Source organism: Myiozetetes cayanensis, unplaced genomic scaffold (genome assembly GCF_022539395.1).
Source record: "Myiozetetes cayanensis isolate MyiCay16 unplaced genomic scaffold, myiCay2020 scf32, whole genome shotgun sequence".
Classification (NCBI taxonomy): domain Eukaryota; kingdom Metazoa; phylum Chordata; class Aves; order Passeriformes; family Tyrannidae; genus Myiozetetes; species Myiozetetes cayanensis.
In genome coordinates, this window is record NW_026087544.1 from 1,900,398 (window position 1) to 1,922,159 (window position 21,762).

A 21,762-nucleotide genomic window follows, 5' to 3' on the forward strand; every position below is an offset into this window, starting at 1 on the left:
TTTCTGGCCAAGACCATCAGCTCCTGCACTGACCAGTTTGGAAACTCAGCCTGAATTTACCAGCTCTTTTAATTTAAACTCCTTTTAGCACTTTTAGAATCCCAGAATGGTTTGGTTGGAAGGGACTTTAAAAGAACTCCTCATTTCACCCTCCTGCCAGGGGCAGGGACACCTTCCACTAGCCCAGGGTGCTCCAAGCCTGGCCTTGCATTAGGTTTAGTTTCATTAGAGAATCCTAGAATAGTTTTAATTCTGGCATGTGAGGCTCCTGAAGGATGAGCTAAACCCAGAGTTGAACTGCATTTACCTGTTCCTGCATTTGCTTAATACACTCACCTTCAGGTACAAAGTCACTTGAACTCATCAGCTCTTGAGGCTCTTTCCACAGGACCATCTGTGGGAGCTTGTGAAGATATTTTATGGAAAAAAATGCTTGGAAAAATGGAAGTAACCCAAAGAAATTGTGTCTGCTCCATCTCTGGAAGTGTCCAAGGCCAGGCTGGAGGGGGCTTGGAGCAAACAATTCTAGTGGAAGGTGTCCCTGCCCATGGCAGGGGGTGGCACTGGATGATGTTTAAGGTCCCATTCCATGGTTCTAGTGCTGCAGTTCTTCTCCAGCTCCACAGGATGCCACTGTTACTCTCCTGGAAATACCCCGAAGGAAAAAAGGGTGTGTGCACAAAACCCATTTGCAGCAAAAAAAAACCCCAAACCCCACCCCAATCTGTCCTTCCCAACTCCATCTCTGTCTCCACTCGAACCTGGGATGCTGTGAAAGGACTTTTTACCTCAAGCTCTGCTGAACTCCCTCCTTCTCACAGCCCAAGCTGCCCTGCAGGTGTAACTTTCTATTTCCTCTACTGAAAAAAAGTCAAAAGAGCAGAAACTTTGTTAAAAATATTTATTTAAAAAAATACAATTGTTTTGCATGTCTGGTTGCACATAACTATTAACATATGATTGACTTGAATAATTTGCTACAATGCTTTTTTAAAGCCAGCTTGCATTATACAAAGCAAATCCCTCTGTCAGTTCTTACATAAAATAGTTTTCTTTTAACTATTCCCACCCCATTTTTAAAAAAGATTGCAATACATTGATTTTATTTTTTTTTTATTTTTACTTTTTTGCACAAAAATTGAAGCAATAGAAAAGTCACCTGATTTCTCAGGAAAGACCTTCATGATGTTTGAATAACAATTACCAATGAGCCACTGTAAAAGCAGCATTTGAAGTGTCATTACAGTGCAAAGGAAGTTTTGCATCTTAAAAACTTTGCCTCCAAATTGCATTCAAACCTGAAATGTGTTCAAATAACTCCACGTCTGCTCTAATCAAGAGTTGATCAGACTTTTGTGGTATCAACATGCTGAAGGTCTTCCTAAAATGTTATCTTGGAAGGTTAAATAAAAGCAAAATTTAGTAACACTGAACAATTACTGAAAACTTTGGCTATTTATGTACTTGCATTACATACCAGCATTTTTTTCTTTTTAAACACAATGGCATTAAGATACTCTTATTATAAGGTATTATTTAAAAAAAAGAAAGTCAGACTGAGAAGCTTTTCTGTCCCAGGCAGGTCCACCCAACTGTAACAAGGACCACAGAGGGGTGAGGTTACAGTTGTCTCTAAAAGATCATGTCTAGAAAAGTCTCCAGTGTAGGAAGTTGAGACACTCACTACAACATAACTTGCTTTGTCTCTAGACTTGGTACTATTTATATATTTATAGAAAAAAAACCCAAATGCAATTCTGTTCGGGAAAGAGCGACTGAAAATGTTCTCTCTGCTGCTTCCAACGTCATTTTTACCACTCATTGTTGAGTTAAAAAATCACAGGAAGGTAAAACTGGATCCACTGCAGAGCTGAAAATCACCTGACAGGGAAATCTGCTCAGGCTGCTCCCAGCAGAGCTGTCGGAGCTGCTGGAGCCCAGAACTCCACAGCAAAAAAAACAACTAAACAACCCCAGGATTAGCCTAAAAATTCAACCACTAAAGGCCTCAGGAAGTCACTTCCCAGAACAGAACTGCACTGCAGAAATAAACAGGACAAAACTGGCCTGCCCACCTTCCCAGGTCGCTGAAGCTGCTAAAAATTAACTTTCAGCTTCCCTCCCCTGACTCTCCCAGCCCCAAAGCTGCCCAGGGCAGGTTCTGAGCCCGGGGAAGCTGGAGCAGTTGTGGGGGAGCCAGAGGAGCTGCTGTGATTCCCAAGGCCCTGGCACACGATCCACGCCTGCCAAGTCTCGGAATTCCCAAGGCAGTCTCGTGCTGGGTGAAGGATTTAGTCCCAGATTAACTCCAGCTGCCCCAGTAGCCATGAGGGGAGACAACCACCACCCTTACCTAGAGAATTTGCCCGTTTATTCAGCTCTGTTATTACAAATACACTTCTCAGCTATAAAAACAGAGGGGAAATAAGCATTAAATGTGCTACTGTACTTATCACAAAACACTGTGACGTACATAAGGCCATCTGGTAACACTGCAACAGGATACAAACAAGATCTGAAAAGGGAGCTTTTTAGGAATACAACTTTTGTTTCTTTTTTTTTTTTTAAACTACAAGGAAATAATCTTAACCCTGTTCACAGAGAATTAACGTCAAAACTAGTACATCATATATAGAAAACTCTGTGCAACTGAACAACAGCAGAACAAAAAGTCAACACAACTCTAGAAAGCAGTTTCCAAAGCCTGAAGATTTAAGACATGCCAGCCAAAAAAAAAAAAAAAAAGAAGGAAAAAAAAAAAGAAAAGAACAAACCACAACACATCTCAAGGAGCTTCGAGCAAACCCAGGTATTGTAACCCCCCACCCCAGCACACAGCACACACCAGGAACCATGCAGAGGCCACCCTCAAAAGCCTTCCTGTGTTCAAAAAATAAACCAGGAAAAAATAAACCCAACTGGGAAAAAAAAGTTAAAATAACAATTAAAATAAAACCCCACAGCTTCCAGTTATTGGTACAGCACTGCTGCATGTACTGCTCCAGGGCTGAAATGGGCTCCAAAATCACCTCCAGCCTCCCCTCACAGGTCACTCAGTGCCTCCATGAAGGTCCCTGTTCTCCAAAGGTCCAGCATTACCCTGTTCCACCCCCTGCCAAAACCAGTTTGAGATGAAAACCCTCTGCAATGCACGGTCTCAACAGAGAAGTGTCTGGAGTAAACAAGTCCAACCTTTTGTTCCGTGAACACAAAACTATTCAAAGACACGTTTAAGACACTTTTGTTGGTTTTTTTTTTTTTTAGGAGATGTGGCATCCACCAATGTCAGATCTGCTTTTAAAAATAACCTCTGGCATGACTGACTGGAGGACTAAAAGAAAAGAAAAAGCCCCTCCCAAAAAACCCCTCACCAGGCTGTGCAAAACATGTAAAAGTGGCAATTGCAGAGTGCAGTGAACGTGGCAAGGGGTATTTATACAAATTTGGAAGCCAGACTCCATGCTGGACACGTCCTGTCAGGCATGACACTCGTGTGCTCCATGCAGGGCTATTCCAGGCACGAGAAACCTAAAAAAAAACCCCAAGTTTTCAGCTCTCAGAGTGTGCTTCTCATCAGACAGCTGGAATAGCTCCACAGGCAAAAATCTTCTACCACGTTTTTTTTGGGAGGGGTAAACAGAAAGCAATTCTAGTCAGTTTGAGGAGGTTTTTTTCCCCCCAAGAAATAATGTTTATGAAGCAGGTATCTTGCTATTCCAAAAGGGAAATACTTCAACACGTTCATCCAAGAAGAAACACGGGCCCTGCCCAGCTTTCCTACCTGGCAGAGCCTGGTTCTGCTCAGCCCAAAACCAATCACCCTTCTGCAGTGAACAGATCCTCCTTATTTCTGTTTGTTCTTGGTCTAAAGGCAGGAACAACGTGCCTCAGGTCAAGATCCAGCACACACTAAACCCAAAGCTTCACCTTCCTGCTCCAGATGGCACCAAGTCCATCAGGGACTTTCCAAAGGAGCTGCTCCTGCGAACAGATTTGCAGGAATGTACCATCCCTGTGGCTTTGCAGCTCCTCTGTTGTACCCTCATGACTAAAATTAGGCTGTGGAGAAAGATCTGGTTCCATTTCCAAGAGTTCTTCTCTGGCCAGGACCAGCTCTTGCCTCCACGGTCAGCTCTACTCGCTCCAAGTGGAATTCCGTGTGCACAGGGGCTGATCCAAGGCAGAGCAGGAACCCCCTGGAGAACTGCACAGAACTGTCACTGCATTTTATCCTTCAATCTTCACCTGATTCTCAGCAGAGCAGCTCCAGCATGTCCCATATCCCACCATCCACGGATGGCAGATTTGCTGCCCAGACCCAACAGCCCCTGCCAATTCCTGTTCCATTAAATTCCAACCAAACCATTAAAAAAAAAAAAAGAAATCCCTGTTTAGGCAAGGTATCCTCATGAAACATCCTGAACAGCTTCTAAGCAACATGATTGCAATCCTCGTGGATTTCTGACTGACCTGCCAAGTGTGAGATCCTGGGGGGGCTCTTACAAATACCACGCTCCGGGATGTCTTAAACCAAACCAAACCATCCATCCCCACCCCCTCAGAGGCCAGAAGGTCTCTTTTCCCTATTTCTACTCTCACAGATCCACATTCTATTCCTCAACACGGGAGAGCTAAGAAATGAAACAAAACAAAACTCTTGTGGACACCCAAAACTCGAACAGCGAGTTTTAAAACGCCCGTGGGCTCCGACGACGCTCGGTAACTACGGCTGTAGTTGATTTTCAGAGCTGGCAATACCAAGAGAGCCTCTTGATACAACACTGAGATGTACTGTAAACAAATATGCCTTAAAAAATGGAAGAGGTTAAATCATAAAACGGGAGTACATACAAAACTGCTACAAAAACAGGAGCAAAAAGGTAACGAAAAGCTAAATGAATAAATCATGGGAAGCAAGAGAGTGTCAGAACTGCACGTTCTGACACGGGAAAATGCTGTGGAAGTGGAGCAGAACTCTCACCTGAGAAACCCATCAGTGCTCTAGGACAGCTCTGTCCTCCCACCTCAGCCTGCAGAGCTCTCACGTGAAAGCTGAAGTGACGAGGGAACCTGGCCTTGCTGCAGCTCAGGGCTGAGGAAAGCTGGGAAAGGGGGGGGTTGCACCCAAGCAGCCTTCCCTGTCCTTAGAATGAACGCTGGAAACACAAGAAGGATCTGTTTGTGAGAAATCTGAGGTCTGAAAACGCAGCAGAGGGAGGAAATTATCCCAAACAAGCCACTGAACAGGCAAAGCCTCTCTGTTCTCACACACCCCCTACACCAAAGACTGCATGGATCCAGAAGTCTGAGGATGCTCCAAGTTAAAGCAGCGACTTCTCAGACTCAAGGCATTTTATCACTTGCTGACCTACTGCAAAACACAGCTTGAATGTGCCAAAGACAGTGCATAGGAACTGCATTCAGCCACCACTGCTGACAAGCTCTGGTTCTGAAACAAGGCTCTGGGCTTGAGCTGCTGGTTAAAAAACCCCAATGTTCCTCCACCCCCCTCCTCCCCAGGATTCCCTTCCCAGGTGAGACAGAACACGAGGGAATATGAACCCATTCCTGCTTCCACGGGCTGTTTGTGTTGCCAGTGGCATCCTGAGAGTCCGGGATCTCAGCTGTGGCACACACAGCACCAGCAGGGCAAGGCTCCCAACTCTGCAGAAACAGCAGCAGCAACACAGAAAAGAGATTTCCAGAAGCAAGACAGATGCTCATCCAGTCCAATTCTACCACCAGCTACGAATGAACCAATGCAAATATTCCCAAGCATTCCACAATCCCTTGGCTACTCCAGGAACATCCACTGGCATCTAAGAAAAGGTTTCTGTAATGCTGCATTATCTTTTTTTTTTTAAGCCACCACCACAGTGCAAACTGCCACCATGGCCAGGAAAAGAGAACCTCTATTAATTAACCCCCTCCTGCCCTACAAAAAACAAAAAATGAGTTGCAAGGAGCTGCAAAGTGCTCCTGAAGTGACCTAGCAGAGAAACCAGCCCATCACATAACTGAGCCCCAAAAAGTCAGGAATGTGATCCAAAAAAAAAAAAAAAAAGCAAAAAAAAAAAAGCTGGCAGTTCCATACCTGTCAGTAAATGTGTGTTTAATCAGGCAGCATATATACAAGATAATATTCCCTTTAAGTGACCTGAAAGTCGTAATGGAGAAAAAGGCAGCAGAGCTGCTCCTCTCCTGGAGCTTCCTGGAGAAGAACAGGAGCCCAGGCTGGGTTCTCTCTTGCATACCTATGCTCAAAGTGATAAAAGTTCACAGAGAATTAAGTGCATGTGTGCACATACACGACTTTTAAACAAATAAAACTTGGCTTTTCTCCATAGGGGACAAGGAAAAGGGAAGCAATTAAATTGCAAGGGTTTTTTTTTTTTTTCTAGTGCTTATTAATTACTTTTAAATTCTAATCCTAGCCTGCAATGTTGCTCTCAAAAGTCCACACACTTGGTGGGCGTAAAATTGGCCAACCTAAAACAACCATTAAAAAAAGTGCTGCTATTTATACATAGCTATATATATTTTTCTAGAGCAGACTCAAAAGCCACCATGCAAACCAGAAAATTCCAGATGCCTGCTCTCAATTATCATCTGCAGCTTTGCTTCTGCATTAAAAATTAATAATAATAAAGAAAAAAAAAAAAAAAAGGTCAATATTGCACATTTTAAGAGCTGCTGGCACAGGAACTTCATCCTGCATCTTGCTGATGTCTAAATGTTGAAGCATTTATGCCTCTGACAGAACCCAACAGGAAGACAGGTCACTCCATGAGCTCACTCCCTGCTTCTCCACCTGAAGAAGGAATACTCTTTTCTCCCATTCCCACTGGGCAGGTGTTCTGGATGAACAATGCCCAGAAAAAGAAACCAAAAATCAACCGTTCCACCCACCTGTCCCAGGTGCCACGTCAGGAACACACAAAGTGGTTTACACGTTTCAGAATACAGGAAGGTGACACCACCAAGGAAGGAGAAGTCTCAGGCGTTGTCAACACCCTCTGAAAGTGAATTCCAAAGCCTGCAAAAAAGTGGCAAAGGGAAAACTCTGGAAAAGCTTGAGTTCACCACTCCTCCGTGGAACAGGGTGCAGTATGTACAGCAAACACTGCCAGCTCCTCTTGCTGCCAAGGGACCATCTTCTGCTCCTGAAAACTCTGCAGGCAGCCAGGGGAGGGTGCTGAAGGAGAGGGATGTTCCCACCTGTTTTCTACTGGGTATTTTATGGAAAAGATTCCCTTCCATCCCCGTCAGCAGAAGTTGCTGCCTGACATCAGATGCCCCAAGTGGAAGGAGGGCCCAGCACCCACAGACCAAGACATCCAGACTCTGAGGGTCTGAGAGAGGAAAATCTCCCTCCTTTCACTCCTCAGTTCTCTTAAAAGGCCTCCTGAGGTGTAAAAAAAAAAAAAAAAAAAAAATCTATCTACAAATTTTGTTTCGTCTCAAATGGCTCTGGAAATGAATCCTGCATTATTAATCCATCCACACCACCAAGAAAAGCAATGCAAGAGCAGATTTACAACGAGGTCAGCACACTGTGGAACCCCCTCAGGTGGCTGGACACACTGAGCCTGATTCTGGGTCAGTGCTTCCTCAAAAAAAACCCAACAGCTCTAATGCAAAACTCAAGCTAAGAGCTGGTAGAAGAGGAGCTCCTCCACTTGTGGAAAAGCAGGAAACTTTTCCAAACCTGTGGGAAAGAGCAGTAAGGTTAATGCTGGGACATCTGTGCTCTCACCACTGTTTGGGTGTGGAACTCCAGCACCAGGCAGCAACCTCAGCACAGGCACCCCCACCCCGTCCCCCAAAACTTCCGAGGAAAATCCACCATCCTGCTCATCCAGCAGTGAGATCCCAGGCTCTGGAACAGGTCTCTGGCACGAGAAATGTTTGGACTTCAGCATTCAAACTTTCTGAGGATCGAAAGGAACTCATCCCACCAACTCCTTTCCTCTCTCCAGACCTCACCTCCCCACCGAAGGGAGGGCAGGGGAGCATCCAGGCTCCAGCCAGACCACTCCTCCCGGGGGATGCTGGGCCGGTGGGATGCACCACCATTCCCAAATTGTCCGTATCTCAGCACATGAAGCATCGAATAGTCCTTGAAAATTTTCTCCCTGCAAAAAGACAAGACGTTTTTTACAGCAGAACAGACCAGGCTGCTTTTGTTGCTGCAGAAGTCCCCGTTGCCCCGAGGCAAAGCTGGAGTGCACACACCCCTTTCCCCAGCATTTCCTGGAATGCCAGCTTCCATCCTGATTAGGTATCTTCTTGCCAAGCACAGGAAGCAGAAGAACAGAGGGTTTTTTTTTCCCCAAAAAGTCACAGAGAAAAGACTTCCCTGACACTGTTTACTGCAGTCAGTGCAGACTCAGCTGCTGCAACACCAACCAAAAGTCCCTTTTGACCGTGTGAAATCTTCCAAACCAAGGAGGGAAGAGGACTGGAGCTGCAGCTCCTATTAAGGCGTTTGCATATACATTCCCAACCTGGGTTCTTCAGAAAAAAAAGGGAATTTCGTGGAGAAAAAAAAAAAAAAGGAAAAAAAAAAAGGCATTTTACTTTGGAATGGGAATGGCGAAAAACGATGACTGTTGAGAATCTCTGTGTGGAACTAGAAATTGCTCATTTTAAAAAAACGTGGTTAAATAGAAGTGTCCCATCTTTCCCTTGCTTGCCAATGTGTCCTTTCCCAAGAGTTCATGTGCTATGTCTTCTGGAGGTCAGGGGAAAACGGGCCAGGGGTAGAGGGTCCATCCAGTCCAGACAGAGTAAATGGGCCGTGACTGTTCAGCACTGATGGAAACTAAAGAGACAAAACAAAAATGATTAGGCAAGAGGCCACTTTAATTCACTGTTCCTCCCATATCTGTGCAGGTAGAAGCCTCACCCAGGGGAAAAAAAAATAAAAATCAAACCCAACAACAAAACACATCAAAGAAAAAACACCCCAAACTTCAAAGAATCCTCTTGGTTTCCACTTTTACTTATTTTAATGCCACTGCAACCACTGTCACAGCAATCCCTGAACTGAGCACTGCCCGTGTCCTCAATTAACAAGTGGCTTTAATACAGGTTGTTGGGAAAGCACAGGTCTGAATAGTCCCTCTGTTAATTATCAGCTATTTCTAGAGAAAAATGTCCAGTGCATTGTTTATTCCCCCTGTGCTGCAGTTCATTGAAAACACTTCTGAACTCACCTGAAAGAGGGTATTAGCACCTTGCAACCTGGCAGGACTGAGAGGAGCCACTGGGCTCAGGGTACTCCAGAAGTGGATGCTGGAGAGCAACGGGCTGGGAGTCAGCAGGATGGGAGTCTGGAAGAGACAGGAGAGCTGAGTGAGACCCACCCCTGGAGCACATGGAAACCCAGCCACAGCCACCTCAGCTCCTGCAGCTGCCAGGGCTGGCTCCCAGCGTCAGGAACTCCCATTCCCTGCTCCCCCTCCCCGGCTGAGCAATCCGCCCTCTTTTCCCAACAGCTGCCAAAAATCCTGCTGGAACCTCCAGCAGAGCAACTCAGCCTGCAATCCAGCACCCAGCACCTGCAAGGGCTTGGGAAAACTGGGATTAGGAACCCAAAAGGAGCAGACAGCGGGCACAAGCCTGGTCTGGGTGACACTTGACAGTATAAGTAACAATAAAACAAGTTTCCATCCAGCTTCTGAATACTCTGGATGCTCCAGGTTCCCCAGCCAAACACTTCCCAGGGTGCCAGAAGAGCAATTCCACTTGCTTTTTCCCCACTATCTTCAGCCATTTCGCTTTTCAATCAGCAGCTTCCCTACAGCTTCACTCTAATTCCAATTTATTACAGGAAAGAGATTAAATAGATACAGAATGATTTAACAGCCTAGTTGGATTCAGTTCTCTTCCAAGTTTTCCATGAGACATAAAAGCTTTCCTTTCCCACACAAAGATAACAACCAAATTAAGCAGCTGCTCTTATTGCTGTTCATGTTCACTCACAAGACTCTGGCCTTAACTAAATGCCTATATTTGAGTAAAAAAAGCTGCCAAACAGACACCTCTCTGCTTCTCTATTTTTAAAGCATTTTCAGAACCAACTGAAGGATAAGGGCAGGGTTTAGGGTTTCTGAAATAATTCAGTTCCCCCCCTGGCAAGGTTTACAAAGGATCCTGCTGGTGCTGGTTTGGGTTTTGCCTCCACATGCCAACCCTGCACAGACGTGCAGGGCTGACACACCACCTGGGCACCCTTTTGGGGTGAAGTTAATACCAACTGTGAATAAAACTTAGGTTTTAATTAAAAAAAACCCAAAAAACAAAAAACAAGGGGGAGGGACATCCTGGGTTTCAGAACACCACACACAATGAACCAACTATTCATTTTTCCACTTGCCTTCCCTTACTGGTTTAAAATGTAACATAATCACCATTGTTACTTTAAAAAAAGAAACCAGGAAGGGAGTTGGGTTACCTGAGAGAAAAGTGCCGGAGTAAGAGAAGCAGTTGGGAGAGAAGGACTCAGAATCCCCAGGGGACTTGGATCGCTGCCCGTAATGACGAGAGTGGGAGCCAACTCCAGCCCTTTGGGTTTTTTAGATCTGGAGAGGTGATTGGCAAATTCCTTCTCCAGCACGGATGAATCCTGCTGCTCTTTGGGCTCTGGGGATTGGTGCTGAAGGCTCTGGGCCTGCTCCAGCTGCTGGGAGGCCACGGACTCGATGTCCGTGTCAATGTCCAGGTCGGGGTTGGAGCTCAGGGGCGGCGACGGGGGCGTGGAGGGGACCTGCAGAGTGGGAGACACCGAGGACATGGGCGGGGTGGGGGTGAAGCTGGTGGTTAAGTTTGGCAAAGGTGCTGGAGCCTCGGGGACGGTCAGCTTGGGCAGCACGAGCGTCTCCAAGGTCTGCAGGGTCTCCTCGGATCCCACGGGGAGGGAGGAGGACGCGGCGGGAGCGGCGGAAGCCGCGGAGACCGCCGAGGTGGTGGAGACCAGGGGGGCCGAGGGGGGCTTTTTGGAGGGCATGGTGACAAACTTGATGACGGAGGGGGTCGGCTCCTGAGGCTTCTTCTCCGTCAGCTTCTCCGCCGGGTTCTCGATCTTGATGGAGCGGAAGAGTTTGACGCTGGAGCTGTTGAGGGAGTTGAGGGTGAAGGAGGAGTACAGGCCCGAGTGGATGTAGTCGTTGCGGCTCGAGGACTTCGCGCACGACTGGGACTTCTCCTTCCCGCAGTTTTCCACGTCCTTTGGAGCGCTGTTGACCTCTCCAAAGCCGGTCAGCTCGGGGTCCCCTTCTATCCGGCCCACGACAAGCGGGTCCATGTTTAAAATCTCCGGGTACGAGACAAACTTGTACACAAACTTCTTACCGTTCACTTTCTTAATGATATTCTGTGGGTAAGAAGATATATATATATATATAAATTTAGACCTTCTTCAGATTAATTTTCTTCCTACAAACACTGCCCAAAATAGGCAGAGGAATTAAAGCCTGTAATCTTTCATCAAAAAATGTTTCTTTTTCCTGCCTTAAAAACACACTGCATTCCTGCAATTCAGTCCTGCTCCCAGAGCAGCACTCCCAGAGCTCACAGACAAAACACCAAAACAGGTGAGCTTAACCTGCCATTAAATACACTAAAAACAGCCTAAAACCTGACGATTTATTCTTATTTTTAAATAAAATAAAAAGTTACCCATTAACCCCCTCAGGGATCACTGACCTGGGTACAGTCAGGGTAACCTAACAGGAGAACCTGCAGTATTAAAGGGGTTCTACAGCTTTGCAGAATTGAGAGCTGGTACTTCTAATCAAACCACTTTTATCCTTAATAAGATGATAATAAAGGAAAGCAAGTAGCTGAACTAGTCAGGGGAATGCAGGATAATCAGCTATTTCAATACCACAAAACAGCATCTGTCAAACTTGTTTTGCTCCTCAGCGAAATGCCACACGCAATTTGGGCTTCAGATTATCTCCATTTATCATGCAATTATTATTACTGAGATCTCTCAGCACAAAGCCAGATTTGTGCCACCCAACAATAAACACCAGTAACTTACCACCTGCTACCCACTGAGGTTCCTCAGAAACTGCTTTATTTTTATCTCCCACACTGGCACAGTAACAGTTGTGGGATAAACGGCTTATTGAAAACCAAGGTAAGTCTTGAAGACATTTTGCTAAACAAGAGAAGCTTCTTACTCTGCTGGACTGGAATCAGTCAGAGGTGAAATTCTGAACACACAGAGAAAAATAAAAATACTTTGGGGCTGATTCACTGAAAATCCTTATTTTGAAGGTCTTTTGTAGAGACAACTGCAGAAAAGATCTTAAGGTGGTGGAACACTCACCACCTCAGTCATCATTTCCTAGTGCTGCTTTACCTGGAGTGCTGAGGATTTTAACCCTTGCAAGGGTATGCACTTTTGGAAAGGGGATTAGGATTCCACAATTCCCACACAGATTTGTGTCAGCAAAGACACAAAAGATAAAACTTTGCACTTAGAACCTTATCAAATAACCAACAGGGAGGAACCCCAGCACAATGATACACAAAATTAAAAAATAAAAAAATTAAAAATCCCCACTTCTAAACAAACTAGTACAACTTCCTCAAGCCTGGGAGGAAGAGGAGTGACACCCACCCATCCCCTTGCAGGGGATGGAAAAGGAAACAAAGCCCATTAAGGCTGGCAAAGATGGATAAGGATTGGAGGGGGATTTGTTACCTTCACGTAGTAGTATCTGAGCGCTCGGCTGAGTTTATCATAGTTCATGCTGGGCTTGTTCTTGCGGATCCCCCACAGCCTGGCCACCTCCTCTGCCTGCAGCAGCTTGAACTCCCCGTCGTTGGAGGTCCAACAGATGATGTTCTTGTTCTGAGGCTCTTGGAGGAGCTGGAGGAGGAACTGCCACAGGGTGATAGCACTGTCCATAGCAATGAGCTGAAAGGCAGAGAGGCAGATAATGGGCAGGTTAACAGAGCATTTCCCTCCTCTCCCTACAAGGGGGTGATGGAGCTGAGATGTTATTTCCAAAGCCAGCAAGAGTAAAAATTATTAGTCACCAGTCGTGAAAGATGTTCCCTGCAGAACAGAGAGGCTGAGTGCCAACTCTGTCGTCTCCTCCCACATGTCAGTACTTTTCACATGGGTTATATTTAGCCTCATTTAACTAAATCAGGTCACTTTGGGTAAGTTGCAGTGAGTCACTACCCCCAAAAAAATTTTTTTCTAAGTTGTTCCATGTTCACCCACTCTGGCTTGTACTGCTTTATGAGAAACAGCTCAGGTACACCCAGGTAAAAAAAAAAAAAAATTAAAAAAAAAAATCAAACCTCCCACTCACCACCTCCTTTCCGTACCTGCCCCCACCTCCAACCTCAAAAACAGCAGATCAAGTAACTGCAAAGCCCCGGGAAGATGCCAGAGCAAAACAACTCCATTTTCCTTCAGTTCACACTTCTGCCTCTTCCTCATCAACCCCACTCCCCTCTCTTCCCAATCTTTCCAAGTATCATCCCTGTTTTTCTAAAAGAGTGTACACATGAAAGCAAATAAAATTATTTCAAGCGCTGCCTTTGCTTATCTCAATTCCTGCCATGCCTTACCTACACCGGTGATTTAGGCTGAGGCTTTCTAGGACTAACATCTGCCAGCTGATTCCTGAACACCTAGAGCACTTTTCCTCTCGATGTATAAATTCACCAAGGACAGACAAGGCAGAGAGATGTGATTTTTCCTTGACCATATCTGACTACACAAAACAGTATTTCCACAAACATTTTTAAGCAGAACACTAAGAATTCTGTCTGCACATAAGGCACAGCAGACAAAATATTAATTGAGCATCTCACATGGATTCTCTTAGTTCAGAACTGTGACAATTAATGCAGTTTGAGTTTGTTCTTGTGAAATAAAAACAAACCCAGGTGCTCTGGAATAAGAACCACCACACTAAAAATGGTTTTATGTGTCAAATTGCTATTTTTTTTTTCTCCTCAGAAAAGAAAGCTAAGAGTACAGGGGTTTCTATCTGGGTGAATCCACAGCCTGAGAGCCCAACTGCTGTTCACAAGCAGAGGCAACAAGTCCAAGGACTTGTTTGAAGTCCATGTGTACACAGGGCTCAGTTTAAGATCCAGCCAGGACTGCCAGCTCATCTTTGCTCCTAAAGCCTTTTATTCCAATCTCATTACTGCCCAGCACTTATCCAGCCCTATATAAGGAAGGGAACAGTCTTCATGTGAGAGCCTCAGCGTTCAGTGAGCCCTGAGAAAGGATTACTGGCAGTTTACACAGGGCTTATTGAAATCAGGTGCCCCGGGGCAGGTGCCTTTTTGGGCACAGCCCATCACATTTAACCTGTTTTGCAGAATCCCTGCCCCATGGCAGGCTGGGTGACTCCACAGGGCTGTGCCATTGATCAAGCCAGTTTAAATTGCTGCAATTACAGGCAACAATCTCAACCTGAAGGACACCCACACCACGTTGTTATGCTGGCCTAAGGTGCTTTCCCTGTTAATTACCGCGCACATACAACTCCCTGCTTGCCCAAATTAATTGCTCGGCACTCTAAGAAACTCAAGGCCGTGCTTCCAGACGCTTCCCATGGCGCGCCAGCTGATCCACACGGGATCAGCACTTCCTCAGAGCTGCCTGGAATGCCCATGTGCCAGTTCCATTCCCTATCTCCGAGGCCGTGCCCGCTGCGGATCCTCATCCACGGGGACGACGCGCGCGCCTGTGCTGTGCAGGCACAAGGATCCGATCCCACCACCCTGCAGAGCTGTCAGTGCCAGTGATACGTGCTAAGAGAGAGCAGGAAGATGAAGTTGAGTGATTATTCCCACGCTACATTTATCTCCAGCACTTTGGGAGCCCAGATCAGCACTGCACCAAACGGGCTGACTGATGCAACGGGAGAGGCAGCCACGTGGAAATCAGATTAGCAACAGAATTTTGGAGTGGCAAAGGCTTTTTTCTTTTTACCTTTTTTTTTTTAACCCCTCCTCCTAAATATCCATGCAGATGGCATCCCAGAATTTAACTGCTATTATTTCATTAGCTGCTTCCCTTTAGGAAGTACCACCTCGCTGTAGCTCAAAGCTCATCAGCCTCTATCACAGCCAAGCATCCAAACCTAGGGTTGGGATCACAGCTGGTTTGCAATCCAGCTGGAGATGCACAAAGCTGACACAGCAGCACTCCTGACAGCACAAAGGTCAGTAACAGGGCACACGTGGAATGGCCAAAATTCTGGGAAACACAAGGTATTAAAAAAAATACACCTTTCCTTGCATTGAGCTGTGTCGTTCTGACGAGCATTTACCAAATTATGAGTTCATGCTGCCCAAATCCCAGAGTTTTCCAGCTGGAAGGATCCTTCTCCCAGGGGCAGAGTTACAGACTGTACTGGAGTGTTACACTGATCAAGCCCCTACTGATGTTTCTGGCTTTTACAGCTTTAGGGGTGTCACAATTTTGTCCATCATTTGGAGGACACCTTGAGTACCCTCAGCTTTAAAAAGTCCTGTATTAGACACATTAACAGGGTGGAAAAGTCTTACTGGGACCTTGGTGTTACAAGACCAGGGGCAGAGAGCACTTTGGAATTGTTCATGGATGGGCTGTATTGCACATATTCCTCTTTATTCAATATTTACTGTGTTTATGTAGAGGAAATGATCCCTCAGTGGAACCTCATGGGTACCTCAATGGAACAGGGAACACAGAGTTTTCTGAAGATTTTACACAAAGGGAAGGCCAGAAAACAACCCCCCATGGTGGTCAAAGCAATGGGATCACAGGTGGATCTTCAGACTCCAGGAGCAGCTGGAGAACTGGGAAAGTGTGATGTGTGTATGAGAGACACCCTTGTATTGTGAACCAAGACAACTCATTTAACTTCAGTACAAAAGCTGCTTTGATGCAGCATAAGAACACATCAAAGAACCCCTGTTTCTTCAGGAAACAGCAGAATATAAAAAATAAAATAAAGAAATCACACAAGATGTAAAATGAAAAACCAGTAGAGGCGAGCTGAGCACTTCTCTTTGTTTGAGAACCAACGAACATGTTGAAAAGGTTCCTCCTCCTCCAGCACCTGGGGCAGGAGGAGGCAGCTGCTGCTTCTCCTGAGCCTTTACCTTGCAACCACAGGGATGAGAAGGGGCTCGAGCTCCTTGTGCTTGAGATGTTTTGCAGAACATCTTCAGGTGCCCTGGAGAGGGGGATCCACATCATGGCTCTCCTGCTCTCAAACCCCTCCTGCACTGACACAACTCAGAAAATCCTCTTGTCCTTTTTATCCAAACATATACCAAAAAGAAAAAGCCCAAAACTCTGCAGAGATGCTAAAGACCCACTAGTTAGAAAATAAAGAAATCAGGATGAGCACAGGAACCCACTGTCCCACTCCTACCCCACACACTGACGACGCAAACAGCATTTCAGCTTCTTTCAAATTCCATGAAAAGGCCCCAACCTCCTCGCACAGCTCCCTGTCAGCTTTTTCTTCCAGATGAATGCACCAATAATTACAAACACACCACTGCAAGCCATCTTCCTGCTGAAGGTTATTTTCGTGGAGAGAGGAGAAGGCCTAAGCTGAAAAGCCAACGAGGGGACGAGGCAGAGAGGCAGCACTGCTGCTCGTGACAACGGCCTTGCCACTCCTGCACCATCTGAGCAGAGGAAAAAATAGTTGCTAGAGGCAGAGGGCAGTTATACTTTGTAATGAGTATGCTAAAATAGAGCACTATTATTGTCTTGAGATCTTCTCTGACGCCTACGGATGACCCTTGAAGTTCACCGAGGAGCTGATGGAGTTTGGCTGCAAACCTGAGCCTTCCCCTGCTGCTGCAGCTCCCTCCCAGGCTGCTGCAGCTCCGAGGCCTTGCCTTCACAGAGCCTCAGAGCTCGCAGCAGAGCCAGGACACGAGATAGGGATCTTTTCCGGTGACTTCTCCTCGAGCATCTGTGCCACAGCCACAACCAGCCCCGCGTGTGATCACAGAGCCCCGGGCCCTGCACCTCCTGGGAAGGAGGGGGTGCAGTCAGGGGTGGCACAGCAGGCAGGAGGAGTTTAGGAAGTGGCACGTGGGAATCTCACCCTGATCTCACCCAGCAGCTACACTCAGTGTAACCAAATTCCCTCTGTGCTCCAGGAGGGCAGGCACCCCTCGCCAGGCCCTGAGGAGGGGGCAGGGGCAGGATTTGGGGGGGCTCAGGCCTGGCCTAACCCCCAGCACGCTCGAGGTCTTCTGGCAGATTTCCTGTGCTTTGACTCGACACCGAGTAATCTTTCACCCCCATTCGTTCCAGCAGCCTCTCAGCAGCATCTGCAGCCTGATGAGTTCTGCAGATGGGCTGAATAAAACCCACACAGGAACAAGGATGGAGCAAAGGAGAGGGAGGATGTCACACACCACCACGATTTAACCGGCTGGGTCACAGCTGTCACACACAGGGACGCCTCAACAGGTGACACAGGGAGACAGAAACCTCTTCTCAACTCAAAAATACAATGAAATGAAGGCAGCAACAGGTCTGGGGGACCTCACAGTGGCACAGGTGACACATTCAGGCGAGCAAATCAAGGCTTCAACTCCAGGAAATTCCAGGAAATCCGGGCTGGCTGTGAGCACAGCGCTCTGAACTGGTCACACTTCACCCCTGCAGAGCCATTCCCGGGGTTTCTCGGCAGTCTGAGATGGCCACGGTGTGTGAGCAGAAGGAATTTGGAGACAATAACTCCTGCCCCGTTGTGCAATGTTCCTGTGGACACAGGGCCTTGAGAGCTGTTCCAGGAAAACAAACAACGGCGCTGCTTGGAGGAGACTTTTGGAGGTCGCGGGCCCGAGTCCAGGCTCCAAACCTCAAAATCTGATGAGATTTTTTTCAATGTCTTTGTCCAGGCAATTAAATAAATTCATAAATAAGTGGCTGCCCTAGCCCTTTTATTCCAGCAGAGGGGCAGGGAGGTGGGACACGGCTGATGAAGTGTCTAATTAAGTGCTTATCAAAACACAACCAAGCAACCATTTCATTAGCACAGCACTGGAAATACCCCGTTCCTAATAAACCTTTCACAAAAGCTTTTTCAAGCTCCTGAGACTGTTCAGGCTCACCTGAACTGGTACTTTTAGGATTTTATCAATTTTAATTAATTTTAGAAAGAGGGAAAAAAAAAACAAACCACAAACTATTGTCCAAAAACTAGCTATTACACGTGGTGGGAAGCATGGAAGGGTATTGAGTCCTTTTCCAGAACACACAGACAGGTGAAATACCAGGTTAAAAACTGTTATATGCGTAAAATAAAGTTATCACTCACAAGGAATTAAAGAAGAGATGCAGAATTCCACACCTGCAACACCACCCTTAAACAAATTCCAAACCCTGGCAGCTTTCCAAGTAATAATCAAATTATACCATCTCTAATAACTAAGTAAAATCAGGTAAGAATAAGGGGGAAAAACACCCTAGACAAATAAATTCTTGTTTTCCCCTGTTGTTTCCAAAGGAGTCAGGAAAATCAGCCTGTTCTGAAGGAGAAGTCGTGGTTATCGAGGCAGGAAGTTCCTTGGAAGGAAATGCTGGAGGATGTCCTTATGATAAGAGCTGCTCCAGACTTTTCACTGCCTAATCCTACTCCAAGCCTCTTTTTTTTCTTTCTTTTTTTTTTTTCTTTTTTAATTAAAAACAAATGTTGCAATAAATTTTTGGGTTCCTGGCTCAAAAAAATTTTAAGTTGCTTCAGATGAAATTTAGGTGCTAACAACTATTTTGGGACTCGGGAACAAACTGTTTCGGCTTTTTAACTCCTGAGAAGTAAGGATTTGTTTTTCTTAGTGTTTTCTAGTTTTTCCTCTCTTATTTTTCTACTTGCTTCCTGAATTAGCAAACCAGGATCAGAAAACAAGCCATGAAGGACAGCAGTGCCATCAGGATTCCCACTGGATTTATGGCTGCAGGCTCAGGTTAGTAGGGGATGAGCCAAACAGCTTCTTGTTTTTTAATCTCCATACAGAGACAATTGTTACTCAACAGGATTTTGATCATCACAACTGACACTTGAAAGTGTTTAACTTGATGGAAAAAACAGTGAAAAGGGGGGATTTCAAAGTACTTTCTCCAGCTGCTCCAATCCCTGACCCTCCACCCCTGGCTGAGGATGACTGACATCCCAGCACTGGTAATTTTATGGATAAACCTCATTTCCCTCCTTTTCCACACTCTGCTGAGCAGTCTCCCTTTCCTAGCTCTCTTTTTTTTTTTAGGATATGAGAGCACGGGAAGGTTTAGGACAGATGGAGAGAATGGGAAACTTCAAACCCAAAGCACCTTTGATCAGTCCCTGCCTGCTTTGTGGCACTGATGGGATTGTTCCTGACTAAGCCACGAAAACACTGATTTCCCTGGAAGCTCCTAAGCAGATTACAGTTGCTTCCTCCTGAAGATGGGCCGAGGGGGATGTTTACCACCAGCAGATTAAATTGGCTCCGATGGGCAGGAGCGAAGCAAAAGCATCCTCAGCTCAGGGCAAGGTCTGCACACTGTGGAGCAACCCCAAAAAAACAGGTTAAAGGGTTCACCTCCATCCCAGCTTGATTATGAAAGGGAAGCCTCATTTAAGCTGGAAAAGCTCTCCTTTAACAATGTTTATGATACACTCGGCCCCGTTGCCACGGCGATGGAACAACCATTCCCTCCAAACAGGCGCTGAGACCCTAAAAATAAACAGCCCGACCGAAATCACGAACGCGCCGCTGTGTCAGGCACGGGGAGCGCGTTTGTTGGGAACAGGATGGGCAGAGAGAAATGCTCATGACTGGATTCTGCTCCCCAAACGCCCACAAAGCAATCCCTGCGATTCTCGGGAGCTGCTCCTTAAAAAACACCACGGGAGAGCTCCCGTTTCCAGCCCCCCTGGCACAGCACATTGGTGGGGGTTGGCTCTGGAGGTAGCACAGGTGTGCACACAAAATAAAGGATCCCAGCGGGGATTTGCATGCTCTGCCCTCCGCCCCCCTCATTGATGTGGGCAGGAATCCACCCAGCTCGGGGAGGGCAGTGCAGGAGAACTCAAGAGAAAAAAAAAGAGATAAAAAAAATAGTGGTGGAGCGAGGAATTGGAAAACAACAACCCCCTGGATCCAACCAGCCAGCCCCTAAATCCAGTCAGCCCCTGGATCCAAACGGGCACTGAATCCCAGCCAGCCAATCCCTGGATCCCAACAACCCCTGGATCCCACCGGCCAACCAACCCACCCTGGGATCCAAAGAGCCACCGAATCCAACCAGCCAGCCCCTAAACCCAATCAATTCCCAGATCCAAACAGCCACCGAATCCAACCAGCCAGTCCCTAAACCCAATCAATTCCCAGATCCAAACAGCCACCGAATCCAACCAGCCAGCCCCTAAACCCAATCAATTCCCAGATCCAAACAATCACTGGCTCCAATCAGTCAACCCCTGAATCCAGCGAATCCCTGGATCCAACCAGCCAAGCCCTGGATCCAAAGAACCCCTGGATCCAGCCAACCACTGGATCCCAAACAATCAATGCCTGGATCCCAAACAACCCCTGGATCCAACCAACCACTGGATCCCAAACAATCAACCCCTGGATCCAACCAACCACCCCCTAAATCCAAGGAATCCCTGGATCCAAACAACCCCCGGACCCAACCATCCCCCGGACCCAAGGAATCCCTGGATCCAGCCCACCCCTGGATGCAAACCCCCAACTCCGAGCCCCGCCGAGCCCCGGCCCCCGGCGGGCACCGCTCGCTGCCCGGGGCAGGCGGGACAGCCCCGGCCCCCCCGGGACCCCCGTCCCGCCCGTCCCAGCGCGGGGGGAACCGCTCGGCCCCCGCCCGCCCCCGCTCACCGAGGAGGAGCCCCGCCGGTGCCCGGGCGCGGCGCTCCCGTGCGGTGCCGGTGCTGGGCGCGACCCCCCGCCGTCCCTCATGCCCGGCCCGGCCGCCGGGGCCGCATCCCGGGCGGGCGGGCGGGCGGGCGGAGCGCGGGGCGGCCGCGTTACACACGGCGGGGCGGCCGCTTGACCCTCCGCGGCCGCCGTAGCGCCGCTCCCGCCCACGGCCCCGCGGCTCGGCCAATGGCGGCGCGGCGCGGGGGGGCCGCCGACCAATGGGAGGGCGCGGCCCGAGCGGAGCGGTCCCCGCGCGGTCCTAGTGCCCGGCCCGCCGCCCGCGGCCATGTGCCCGCGGCCCGGCCACGGGGGGACACGGACACGGAGGGGGCCGGGAATGGGGGGAGACCCCCCAGGAATGCGGGGCGTGATGAGCGAGAGGAAGGGGCGCGGGGCGGAGCGCGGCAAAACGGGTGAAAAAGTGTAAAGTAAACCACCCTACATGCAAATAAGCCACCCCTGGATCCCAACCAAGAGACCTCTGGATTTAGACAAACCACTGGATCCAAGAAAATCCAAAAAAAATAAAAACACCCCACCCCTGCATCCAAACATCCAAACCCACCCGACCTCTGGATCCCAAACAAACATCTAAACCAAGCCTTGGATCCAAACAAGCGACCACTTGTCGGATCCAACCGACTCGCCCCCCTGGATCCCATGAACCGAGCCCTGCATCCAAACAACCCCTTATTTTTATAAAAAAAAAATAAATAAATAAAGTGACGAGGTCCATCCTTCCAGAGCAGAGAGGTTTCACCAGCAAAGCGAGGCAAAGGCAGGAGCCTTAATCACCCTGGAGCTCATTAAAGCAGCCCCGAGACCCCAGGAAAC

At 47.6% G+C, this 21,762-nt stretch overlaps 1 protein-coding gene across 2 annotated transcripts; it reads right to left on the bottom strand.

The window, feature by feature from the left end:
- Positions 1-887: 887 nt before the first annotated feature.
- ELK4 (ETS transcription factor ELK4) lies at positions 888-21,033 on the bottom strand. 2 transcript variants are annotated; one of them, XM_050326758.1, is made up of 5 exons: positions 20,887-21,033; positions 12,719-12,934; positions 10,460-11,377; positions 9,219-9,335; positions 888-8,824 (listed from the first exon to the last, which is right to left on the bottom strand). In XM_050326758.1, the coding sequence occupies exons 1-5, from the start codon at positions 20,965-20,967 to the stop codon at positions 8,726-8,728; spliced, it is 1,431 nt and encodes a 476-aa protein (XP_050182715.1). In that variant the 5' UTR covers positions 20,968-21,033; the 3' UTR covers positions 888-8,725. The 2 variants fall into 2 exon arrangements, with proteins under 2 accessions (XP_050182715.1, XP_050182716.1); XM_050326759.1 differs by lacking the exon at positions 20,887-21,033 and adding an exon at positions 16,138-20,523.
- Positions 21,034-21,762: the final 729 nt, after the last annotated feature.

Bases quoted from the DNA above. Each gene is read 5' to 3' on its own strand.
- ELK4 (XM_050326758.1), bottom strand. From the start codon at position 20,967: ATGAGGGACGGCGGGGGGTCGCGCCCAGCACCGGCACCGCACGGGAGC. The intron at 12,935-20,886 runs GTGAGCGGGGGC...TCTGCCTTTCAG, and splicing joins ACCGGCGGGGCTCCTCCTCG to CTCATTGCTATGGACAGTGC. The intron at 9,336-10,459 runs GTAACCCAACTC...TGTCTCTTCCAG, and splicing joins CTCCGGCACTTTTCTCTCAG to ACTCCCATCCTGCTGACTCC.